This window comes from Oreochromis aureus, linkage group 4 (genome assembly GCF_013358895.1).
Source record: "Oreochromis aureus strain Israel breed Guangdong linkage group 4, ZZ_aureus, whole genome shotgun sequence".
Taxonomy (NCBI): Eukaryota; Metazoa; Chordata; class Actinopteri; order Cichliformes; family Cichlidae; genus Oreochromis; species Oreochromis aureus.
Window position 1 is genome coordinate 35,019,235 of NC_052945.1, and position 12,713 is coordinate 35,031,947.

At 41.0% G+C, this 12,713-nt stretch overlaps 1 protein-coding gene across 3 annotated transcripts in view; it reads right to left on the bottom strand.

The window, feature by feature from the left end:
* The window catches only part of smg1 (SMG1 nonsense mediated mRNA decay associated PI3K related kinase), a 61,364-nt gene extending 49,644 nt beyond the window's left edge, over positions 1-11,720 (bottom strand). For 2 of the 3 annotated variants that reach the window (XM_031734319.2, XM_039611147.1), the window contains exons 1-9: positions 11,468-11,720; positions 9,203-9,351; positions 5,981-6,133; positions 5,372-5,508; positions 4,698-4,756; positions 1,873-2,086; positions 1,122-1,247; positions 946-1,018; positions 322-419 (exon numbers count right to left, since the gene is read on the bottom strand). In XM_031734319.2, coding sequence (XP_031590179.2) covers positions 322-419; positions 946-1,018; positions 1,122-1,247; positions 1,873-2,086; positions 4,698-4,756; positions 5,372-5,508; positions 5,981-6,133; positions 9,203-9,351; positions 11,468-11,544 — 1,086 coding nt within the window. In that variant the 5' untranslated portion in view covers positions 11,545-11,720. The remainder of the gene's footprint in view (positions 1-321; positions 420-945; positions 1,019-1,121; positions 1,248-1,872; positions 2,087-4,697; positions 4,757-5,371; positions 5,509-5,980; positions 6,134-9,202; positions 9,352-11,467) is intronic. The other variant, XM_039611148.1, reaches the window with a different exon arrangement.
* Positions 11,721-12,713: the final 993 nt, after the last annotated feature.

Below are 12,713 nucleotides of genomic sequence, written 5' to 3' on the forward strand. Positions count from 1 at the left end.
AGCTTCAGCATGGCTCATTCACCACAGTCCTTAGGTTTGGGTTTTTCAACGGTATTTGTGCTCAGCCTTCACTGTACTTGCCAGTACTGAGCACAGCTGTTTAAACAGAGTGAAGACGACCTGACATACTTCATTCAAGTACAAGTGGTCAGACCGAACTGCCAGGGAGGGATCTAACAAATCGTAGCAGTTCTAGAAGCAGCCTACAGGTGACACCTGGGACATGGCCCAGAATAAACTCAGTACTGCAGGTAACTGGCTGCTTCTCGTCACTGCACCTTCTAAATAAGTATAACTGGCTGAGCGGCTCGGTGTCGTCACCTCGGCATATGCTTCCATATCCTCCAAGAACTGTCCCAGCAATGTGGTGGAGAAGGTCAGGTCGGCCACCCAAAACTGCTCCAGGCTCTGTAACCAGCCTAAGCACAGACAGGGAGAGCAGAGCTGCAGGTGTATTTATGTTTACACATCAAGCCATCCATCCAAATGCATTACTCAGCGCTCCTTCAAAACATGCCTGGGAGAATCAATGAGAACTTTCCAAGCCCAAAGAATATAACATGTACATCTTTAATAGTTTTATTCATAAGTGTTTCTCAGACACACTGAATAAAAAGAACAAACTGTGGAGTTTAATACTACTCTGGGCCATGAAGGACTTTAATCCAGGATACTGACCAAGCAGCACGCTTGGTCCTTACATTTAAACAGGTGCAATAGAATCTAAACTAGATGTACAAAAGGGGTAAAAACCACTGCTCGATTTTTCAGTGTGTGAGGCGTGCAGCAGGGAAAAGCCCAATGGTGGTAGGGAAAATGTGTGAAAATGTTGCTCCTGTTTTCTCATTAACCTTTTCAATGCTCTTCCTTCCCACTAGGTTATAAATAAGCCTGCTGATGTCAAACAGCTGCAGAGGTACTGGCCGCTAACGTGCGCTTACTGACCTGAGACTTGTTGGGTGAGTGTCTGCTTCTGTGTGTGGTCAATGTGCCAACCCACCAGGATGTCTACAGTGTCCTGTGAGACAACAGAAGACATCAGGACAGTGGCTGGAAACATCAGAGATGCTGTGATCTGAACACAGCTCACCTGTTGGTCTCAGCCATGGAACAATACTCACCCTGAAGTTGGTGCTGAAGACATGTGGGTAGCAGTGTGCCACCTGAAGAATACACTTGACACTTTGACAAAGCAGTTCTGGAGTGTCCACGTTTTCAAGGATGGACTGCAGATTGCTCATCACCATCTGAAACACACAGCAGACACTAGCTACTTTACATCTCTGCAGGGCTTTGCATCGTCTGCAATAACACTGCTATAAACGTCTATGTGATGTGAAAGTATGATATGAATGATATGGCAACTGGTTAAAAATTGACCAAAATATAATAAACATGCCAGGTAGAACATGTGTTTACTATGCAACAACACTGCACTGGAAGATTGTTACTGTAGCTACGATCAAACTAAACTGCAGCTCGTAATTCAAACTGAAAACAATACCCACTACCATGGCACTGGCTAACCAACCTTATGCATGGTGTGAATTTCAGTGCAGGTACTGTGAATAGTTTAACAGATTACTGTCAATAACCCTGTACAACACTCTCTCTGCAAGACTTGCACTCCCTCTGCTGTTCCAGCACTAGTATACACAGACAGGCATGTAATATAAGGGTTCTCACACCTGTGTCTTACATCATCATCATCATCAGTTGTATAAATGTGGGCTAACTGGCCCTGGGTATCTGTAGCCTGAAGCTGTAACAGTGAATAGCTGCATGGTGCTAATGCAGATGCAGAGACAGGTCAAAATGAACTGGACAGATATTAGAGTTGTACTCGTGAAAAGCATCAGGCCATGTCTTTACCTGCATAATGTGAGAAAAGGCCTTCCTCTCCCCAGCAGCCTCCAAAGCACGCTGTGCTGCCACCAGGTACAACAGCTTCACCTCATCACGACTGCTTGAATTGAACTTGACAAAGAGCCACTTGAAGATACGCTCTGCCTCATAGCTGAGTACGGTGCACAGGATACCAAGGCAGGCTGCAGCATCCTGACGCAGCTCCCACAGCAACTTACTGCTAAAAACATCAACGCAGAAAAAACAACAACTTTAGAGCGGCCTGACTATTATTTCGATCAGCTTGGATGGACAGCGTCAGTGCACAGCCATGACTCTTCAACCCCGATCGCTCAGACTCGCCACGCAGGAAGCTCTAGGAAGAGTCCTGGTGGTTCCAAACTTGTTCCACACATGGATGATGGAGGCAAACTTTAAAACAAAATTTAAATGTACAGCCAGGATACATCGAAGGTCAACCTTTTTTCCAACAGTGATACTCAGTCCATAAAATATGCACAGCTACTTTGTGTTAACAGTTACAAAAGCCTACTGATTTCAACCTCACCAACAGTACATCTGAAACATTTTTATGATCCACTCCTCACGCGACAGCTTCCTTGAGGCCGCCGGCTGTCGTTAGGGCTGTGCAATATGACCAAAATCTCATATCCCGATATCAAGACATCTATCGTCCGATAACGATATAAAATCACAAAAATGTAACATTTTCTGTAAATTCTGTGAATGTTGGGCAGCTCGACTTGCGTGAAGTGTTTCCAGCTGCGCGTCATGTAGCTGGAGTCGAGTGTTTTAACTGATGCATGAAACGATACATTTTTAGACATAAGTTGTAACGGCCGCCGTTTTCTTTGTGAGTATTTATTACACGGCGTGCTGCGGGGAAAAGCCTGTTCTAACGTTTGAGTCTAAGGTTTATTTTTTAGCACCTGACGGCTCTTTTTTGCTTCTCATCCGTAAATAATCTGCTCTTCACGTGATTCAGTTTATTTTGAAAAGTCTCAACAGGATCTTGAGCTTTATTGTGAAAGGTTTATGTGGAAAATAAACAAGCGGACACAGGGTGGTTTTACCGTTGTTGTTGCTAATGACAACACATAAAACTAAGCGCTTGTCTATCCGTAGTGTGGTTATATTAAACATAAGAGAAAGAGAGAACTTTAGGAAATTAATATAGCCACTACAGTGACCATCAAAAACATGAACAAATATTGCTGTAAAGTTTATTTTGCGACACCACGAAACAAACGATAGCGTAAAATGAAACGATAGACGTTTTTATATCGTCATCCGATATATATCGTTATATCAAACAGCCCTAGCTGTCGTTATAGCTTCATCTGTGTGGTCGACAGGAAACTAGCCTGTCTGCTAACACTGACTGCAGAGTCTCTGATGAAGTGAACTGGTAAGCTCATTCAGGGATGAGGCTTTTCCACATATGTTGTGGATTTCCTCCAATACTTGGGTTCGCAATACAAATGAGGCAACTTGACTTGTGTGAAGCGTTGTGTACATGGAGTCGAGTTTTGACCTATGAATGAAACCATTGATAGATATACGCTGTAATGGCCGCTATGATCTTCGTGGGTCTTTATCATATGGCATACAGCGGGCAAAGGCCTGTTCTAATGTTTGAACACCTGATGGCTCTTTTCTGCTTCTCATTCCTAAAATCATACTCTGTCACATGAGTCTTGCTTAACTGACAGAAGAGGTTTGTTGCGTTGGCGTCTGTGGTGGGGACCGGTTTGCACAGTACGGTTCTCTGCTCCGTATCAGATTTTTCCATGTTAGGAATAAGTAGTAGGATTTAAGATGGCAGCAATGCGTCTACAAGGATGTTGGCTGCCGTTAAACGCCAAAGAAGAAGAAGAAGCAGTCTCTGGTATCGTAGCTGTGTCCAAATTCAGGGGTCGCATGCTTTGGAGGCCGCATTTGAAGGACGATTACGTCACAGCGACGCGACAAAGGCTGTCCAAATTCAAAGACCCCCCCCCCAAATACGTCAATGCGTCCTTCATTTCCCCAGATTTGGAGGATGGGTCGGTGTGTCCTTTGTGGCCCAACCTATCCCAGAATTCATAGCGCGGCCCAGCCAATTCCAGTTTCCAACAATGGCGGCTGCTAAGTTTTAATATTACTCTTATTAATCTTTCTGGGTCACAAAATAAACTTAACATATTTTCAGGTGAGAAAGTAGCTGTGTAAACTTCAATATCTGCTCAGTTTATCAAGACATCACATATTTGCAAAAGTGCTCCGACATTTTCGGAGACGTCTGTTACCCACCAGCTCGATAGCTGACCGGGAGGTCGACGCCCACTAGAGCTGGTGAGAACAGCGAACTCCTGGCACATCGTTTTCAAACCCCCCGCTGTCTTTGGCTACTCAGGTTAAACATGATATATAAGTCACTTAGATAACTTAAAAATGTTATTGTTTGGCTTTTTTCAGTGTTTTATTTGTTCCTGAGTAAATCAGTTTGGCTGAGATTAAAGTTATAGTTTTCACACAGCTGAATAAACATCACACAGAAAACTGATTAAACAGTTTAAAAGTTTAATAAACAATCATCTTGTCTTTATTTTTAGTTAGCACATACCTTAAACACTTCAAGCTAATGATAGTTATATAAGAGCAGATGCATGCTGGTGCAATAAGCTGTACGTTTTACACCCAATGGCTATCGCAATAATGGTTTGTGCCAGCTCTACTGAGGAACAGTCTGAGTTTATGTGAATATTTTAATCTCCTTTCTATTTCTAGAGCCCTGAGTTATTGAAACTTCCTGTACTGGCAATGAACCCCCGCACCCAGCATCCTCTTACCTCTCATTTAAAATGTCATTCAGAGTGCTAAGGATGGTGTCCAATTGTTTGACCAGAGTCTGCGGAGACAAGACGGAAGTCATTAGGAATACACAGTCTCAGCCTGGCAGTAATTACTCAGTGTTTATCGAACTACAGTCCCCTTTATTTATGTATCAGTCACATCTAGCTAGCTCAGGCTCATATCGTAGCAGCCTTCACATCAAAATATGTCCAAACAATCATGTTGCTAGGCAACCCAGTGTGTCGCAGTAGTTGTTTTACATTAAAACTAAAGTCCCCTGCAGCTCTAGGTAAAAGCAGTCATGTTTTTTTCCTTTGATCCCACACAGCCCAACATTCAGTATTTCATGAATAAGCCCATTTTAGGAAAAGTCAGGAAAACTGAGATGGTAGAGTTTTATCTTAACACAGTTACAGGCCCAGGGGTCAAAATATTCATAGATACATGAGTGCTAGAGCCTACGAAGGACCTTTAGGGAACAGTAAATCAACAGTCCAAGTGGTCACAAGGTAGCTGGTCAGTTGACCCTTACAGTGTGTGCTGGGAGAAGTAAATATGTAAACACATCGTATCATGCATTCTATTGCAGTTTGCTGCACCCTGTGAGTTTGACTATAGTGACTTTGCTGGTTATCACGGATTGAAACACCAGGAAAATAATCTGACTGACCCCTCTGCTCTCGCCATGGCTGATGAATTCCTTCAGCTGTTTGATTGTAGCCAGCCTCCGGTCACGATCATCTTCCCTGGAGACTCGGCGCAGGAGGTTGGCCAGTCGAGACTCCTCTGAGTGAGCCATTCCTCTGTCTGCAACGACATCCCGTCACTCTGAGTGAACAGTTTTTCTCTAACGTCACATGATCCCACTGCAGCTAAACCAGTATATCAGAAAAAACTAAACTACAACTACAGCTGGAATTCCTCAGCATCACTTCAGAAGTATATAGATGTAACTACACGTTGGGAACATGCTCTTTAGACACAAGCTAAAGCTGTTAATTAGCTAGTCAGAGCCTAGTGTTCCCATGAAAACTGGGTAGGAACTGCAAGGAAACCTAAATTTAAGTCTTAATACCATTTCACCTGTTCAGCTGATACCTCTCCACTTGTGTTAGAATGGAAAATTCAGTAAACCAAATCTGGCATTACCTTTTTCCAGCTGTCAGTGAATGACTCAGGCAAACCCGATCTGAACACAACGCAAGCTTATTTTTATAAGCCAAGTTCTTTGAACATGCGTTGAACGTGTGCTTCAGCATCCATTTGCTGCACCACTTACCCTGCGATTTCCTCATGTCCTTTGAAGCTAGAGCACGGTTTCCATGCTTAAAAGGAATCAAATCCGTTGTCAAGTCATCTGGCCTCAGCTCTTGCCCCAGCGACTTCCAATCAAACGTAGTATCACAGACACCTTGACCAGCTTCATATCCACCTAAGAGACATTTCATAGAAAGGCCAAGCACGCATAAGCTGCACTATTTGAATACAATGTGTTTCTGTTAATGTAAACAGCCTCTTTAAAACTTGGTTTAACCAAGAAGTGAAACTAACTGAGTCAAAGAGGAGCTGACCTGCAGGAGGCTCACCGATGGAAGAGAAATCATTCTTTTCAACATGTAACTTTAATTAGAAATATGCATCTGCATCTTTGCTTCTTTGTTTGTCTTTAGACCTGTCAGTGACTAGAAATGAAAATCTGCCTGTAGTGCTGGGCGATATGACGATATATATCATGTGGTCGATAGAAAAGTGTCTATCGTGCCATTTGTCTTCTATCGTTTCTAACCCAAATTTTATAAATTATTACATAAAATATATAATTAACCCTTTACAACCGGTCGGAGCAGGCACACTCCGTTTTGCCTAACTATTTTTAAATAGTTAGGCAAAACAACCACATAAGGTAGCGCAATAATTTTTTTTGTATGTGAAACCGGAGGAGTTGTACTTAACATCTTATGCCATTAGCTTGCCCTAGGTCATGGTTTCCTTCCACATATAGCTTTGCAAAAATTGCATAAGAAGCACTTGCAGCAACAAAAACATAATATTCCAGAAACACGCTCTGCCGATCCGATCAGCTGTTCATAACACTTCCTACGGTGGCATATACGTCAGCGTAGAGCTGGGCGATAAAACGATAACGATATGTGTTGCGAAATAACTTTTTCTCGATAGAAAAATTAAACTATTGCGATAGACCTCATCTCTCTTGTCCTCTTAAAAAAAAAAAAAAAAAAAAGAACAGCCAATCCAAATTAAGTAGCACAGAGCCGAACCAATCACAGCCGCAGCGTCACGTCACGTGACTTGTTACGTACAGCACAAGCGCCAAGGCGCACATGTGTATTTGTTTTGCAGCCGTGCAGCCGGGTAATGAAGGAAATGAGTTTGCCGACTAGAGAAAAATCAACCGAGAGCGTGGCGAAGGTTGTCAAAAAACCGATGATGGTTCCAATGCTGGAGAGCTTGTCGAACGGAAGGGCCACAGAAGTTCCATAGTGTGAAGGTATTTCGGCTATTTCAAGTCTGACAAAAAACAGAGTAGCTCGCACTGTAAATTGTGCCGAAAGCAAGTCTGGAAATACAATAAAGCGGTGCATGCTCAATCTCTGACTGAAAGCGCTAATTCGTCATTCGGCTTTTGTCAGACTAAAGTAACTGTTAAAACTGTTTGAAAAGCTAAGCTATACAACAAGGAGAGATTGAGAATTTCCTTTTAGTTCTCAGTTTATTTGATATTGACAAAAGTTAGTCAATTTTGTCTGTTCTTCTGTAAAACAAACTAAGATTTATTTTTAGAATTAAAATTTTGTTTCTAAGTGGAATTGACAATTTAGTCTGTTTGTTTGTTCTGTTTTGAAACTTAAACGCTTTAGCGGCTGCCTTTTGTGTAGTTTGCAATATTTGCCTTTATTTATCTGAAACTGAAGTCTCATGTTCCTTAAGTACATCTACCCTGTTGAACTTATTATGGGAAATAAATATTTTAATTAAAACAAGCTGCTAATTATTTCACATTTTACTTGTGAGCAACGGCACATTTAAATCTTACAAATATAGTTATTTGGCTTATATCGTGATATATATCGTTATCACCTGAGATGAAAAAAACATATCGTGATATGAAAAAATCTTATATCGCCCAGCTCTACGTCAGCGCGAACTATCGCATGTCCGCCATTACCTGCCCGTAACCGGACGTGACGTCATTTTCGCGAAAGGGCCTTATAAGCCTATGTTGGTGTTTTTAAAAGTCATGTTTGACTTTATGCTTTTCTGTATCGTTTCTGGGAGGCTTAGAAGTCAAATTACACTGTTGGAAATAGTTTATTTTGATGCACATGCTGTTTTTTTGCAAATTTACATTATAATATTTATTTTCATTTTTCCTGCAGTATATAAAAATTGGTGTATCTCAAACATAAAACTATGAAGACACTCAAAATAAATTTCTCGTGGTTGGAAACTATTTTCTGCAACTTTTTTATATTTACAGTTTTGAGGGATAAACCTCCTAAATTTCTCTAACTAGAAATATATGTAAAAAAAAAAAAAAAACGATTTTCAATTTTTTTGTAGTTTATTGCACTTTTTTGCAATTTATGTAGTTACTATGGACTCAATGCATACATATTATTAAAATTTGGGTTGTATTGATGTATGGAAACTTGAAATGCTCCCACAAATGGCACTACAGCATGTAAAAACATAAAGATAAGCTCTGGCGGACTTGGTTCTATGGTAGGTTTTAAAGGGTTAAATAGCCTGTGGCAAATATATTAGTGTTGTCTTCTCACTATACATACTCTTAACTTTATGCAAGAGAAAATAAAGTATAAAAAAATGAAATTTTTCGTAAAGAAACTCTGTCTTGTGGTTTTGCGACATGGTGCTGCTTTACGTGCACCCGGATTTGCGACATGCTTTACGGTAACTCAAACCAAAGACTGCACCCTCTCCACTCGCTGTTTACAGACTGCGTTCTTTCCAGATGACCACAGGTCAGGTGGTATATCGTGATATATATCATTATCGTGATATAAAATAATTCATATCGTGATAAATATTTTTTCCATATCGCCCAGCACTATCTGCCTGTATGGCTAAATTTGGCACATCATGTTAGAGTTCCAAGGCCCATGTTCATCAGCGATCCTTTTACATAAAATAAATTAAATTATAGTCATTTTGATAACACTGACAAACACAAATGACATACATGACTATAAAGCAACAATGTTTGAAATAAAAGATAAACCACACTGCATAACGTACGGTGACTCCATCTTGCACAGTAACAATACTGTTGTGTTGAACTCTATCCACAGACATTGACACATGCGGTAGAGAAATGGCAGCTAACATGAATGACGGGAGTTTAACTTGAAATTTTGACCCTGAAACTGGAAAATGTGGAAAGTACAGCAAAAAGCTTCCTTTTTGTGTTGTTTTCAGCCAAAGTCTAAGTGAGAAGTAAGAGCTTAACCACAGGCCTCACCCTCTTCCTGATGGGCATCTGCAGCAGCATAGACATTACTGGGCACTGCTGGCTGTTCAGGGCAACTGGAGGCCAACACGTCGTACAGTGGTCCTGAACCAAACTCTCTAGACTTCACCTCGTCCTGGCTGGATGACACACTGTTAACTCTACGGATAAAACAAACACAGACAAAAGAAAAAGACCACCAATGTCACAGCTGACTCTTGATCTAACTCTGAACTCACCCCATCACTACCAGTTTAATACTTATGAAAGTCACAGTTCAACCGAAAAGTCTCAAGGCGTGACCAATGAAACTTTCAACTGCAGTGATATTACAGGTTAGAGTGACATGATCAAGGAAGAGAAATGAACTACAGGTGTACTGTAGTGATTGAAGCAAATCCCACTGCTCAGCAGTTATTTTTGTCTGGGAGTCGATCATTGCTGCCACACTTCACTTTCAGCATGACTTACAGAAACATGTCATCATCTGTAAGCAGGTGCACAGCCTTTACACTCAGTGTGTGCTCATTCTCTTTGCCCAATCACAGTTGGCAGAGTATTCTGTACAGGTAAACATCGAACTAGTCTCCAGATGAGTCGGTATAAAGTAAAGATAAACCACAAGGGACTGTATGAAAAGCATTTGGTGCATATTCCAACTTATTGGGCAACTTTTTTTTAAGGGTAAACAATCTATTGCATTTTAATACAGCAGAGAGAACAACTGCATTAATCACATGGTATAATACTTACATCACATCATGGCATACTGTTAATCAGAAAGAATACAAACAAAAATAATCAACACAAATTTCATCATTTCGCTATTGTATCCTCTCACAAAACATGAACTGTTGCTTCCACATAACTAGTGGACTCCAAGCTTTGAAGCTTGCAGTATTAGTGTCAGCTTAAACGCGATTGTTTAATCATTAACAGCAATGTTTAAATCTCACTTAGCCAACTAACCAGGAAAAGTCATTAAGGATGGCAGGGAGTCAAAGGAAGCAAGACACCAAACAAAACAAAAACACACTAAAGCAGGAAGTAAAAACAACCATTTAGCTGGCAATTCTGTGTATGTGGTGCAGTGCTGCTCGGTAACAAGGCCTACATGGTAACTGGTTCTTATATTACAGTGTTTTACTCTACTGGAGCACTCAAGGTGCTTTATACAACATGCCTCATTCACACACAGATACTCCGATGGATGCATCAGAGAGCAACTTGTGGTTAGTATGTTGCACAAGGATAATTTGGCATGCAAACTGGAGCAGTCTGGGATGAAACCACCAACCACCCAGTTAGGAGATGACCTGGTCTACCTGAGCTACAGCCACGCCAGAAATAGAAAAAAGAAAGGCTAACATTAGATTAGTTTAATGCCCAAGAAAGAACTGATGAACAGACTGTCATTTTCATTGTCACACTACTTTAATCGTTTAGAAATTCTTTGCAAACAGATGCAAATCAGGCCTACCCCCCACCCCTACTAAAACAGGAGCAATAACCTGCTGCTGAGCCATGTTCTGCAGTCTTCATTTAGTGTGTGACTACAACAACAGGCACCTGAGGCTGTTCACACGTCTCACACACACCCAAAATACCCTGGGTCGACACAGGAGTATGGAAACATGGATCCTGTCTCTTACAGAAAGCTGCAGTGAGCCGGATTTCAAAACTAAGTGAGGCCTTCAGGCAGCTGCCACGCTCACAGCCAGCGATGACATCTCCTCTTTTACTCATTACCCAGTTAGTTAGTATAACGTCAACAGGTTACAAAACCAACACCACCGTACACCTTTCTGTGCAGACGCTGTAAAAAATGTATCCGGAAGTTATCTGACGAGTTGATAACATTGCTTTGGGTAGTCTTTCCCATTAGCTAACCATATGTAGCCAGCGCGAAGACCCACAGCTCACAAACACTTTGTGCTACCTTGTGTTTAATTTTAAATATCGCTCATCAGTAAAATACATGAAAGATCAGTATTATTTTTTTTAACCGGGGTGCTTTTGTATCAGAGCCTCACAGTCGGTTAGCCATTAGCGTTAGCTTGTTAGCAGCGACAGTCCACGACACAGGCTCGTCAAAAGCAAGCCCTACATTTACCGTGGGTCAGTGTATACTGCGTAAACAAGATGGTTTTATGGTTTTCAAGACAGTGCAGTTACGCTCTGTTAGTATTAAGCGTTTAAGCACAAACAAACAGTGCTTCCCTTCCATGTGGCCCCAGTTGAACACAACAGCGAGCCGTAGGCCCACAGAGCACCAACCTGGACTGCCAGTCGTTCCAGTGTGGCCGCAGTTTGTGGGCGCCGCTGAGCCGAGACCCTGTGGCTTTACGGCTCATTACCTTTTAGAGCGCTGCATGACCTACTGTCAGCGGTAACTTATCTCTCCGCAACGTTACTTTTGTCTATTATGCCTTATCAAATCTCACAAATAGGTTAGCAACTTCTTGTTACAGCTAGCTTACGGCACTCCTTCTTCTTTATGTTTTTTTGGCAGTTGTCACACCAAAAAACGTGCATTACCGCCACCTATCCGGCTTCTAAGACAATTACCCAAAATTCTTAGGATCAAATTCATTTGCCTGAATAAATGACAATATGACATTATTGAATACGTTTGCAGAAAGTCTCGTACACTTAACAATGTGACCCATCTTCCACAACTGTGTTTCCCCAATTTATGTAGCGTATTATTTAAATTGTGATCAAACCTGAGCCATGATATAAGTGACACATCTCTCCTGTTTCTTCTGTACCCATAATCCTAAGCAAAGGGATTTACTACAAATAATAATATCTTTATTGTCAAAAAAATCTAACAAAAATTGATGATACCCTATGACTGCAAACCTCTTCAAAGTCTTAAAATATGTCTGTAAAAATACAACTGCAAATAAATAAATAAATAAATAGAATAGAAGGTCTATAGCTATGCATAAAAGTCTCTAAAAAGAAACCTTAAAAATGTCTGACAAAAATCTATACTTCTGTGTGATTGCTGGTGGTACTTTGTAACCATAAACCCTTCGACAAGCCCTGAGTCATAACCTATGCCCTAATGTGACAAGGACTGCCATAGAAATGTAACAGCTTGTTGGGTTGCCACAGCCTGTGATTGGCTTGTTCCATTTCTCTTATGCATTTCTAGCTGTTTTTTTTTATTATTAAATTTTATTCATTATTGTTTTTTACTTTTTGAATGGCCTCATTAGAAGGACTCAAGATGTCGCTGAATTCATGTCCCTGAGTGCTTGGTCTGATTGTTGGGGCTTTCTCTCTATTATTGTAGGGATGTAATGTGGTAGCATGGGGTACCAGCCTAAAGTAACCTCTTGTCACCCTGATAAATTCTAAAACTGAAACCCAATTAAAAATTGATTCAGCCCACATCATCAAACTGTTTTGTTTCTTGTTGTCAGCAGCCTATGTAAAATTGTGCCAGAGCACATTTTGAATCAGCACCATTTCAGATTTCAACACAGGTGGCTGATTGTTACACCTTGCAAAT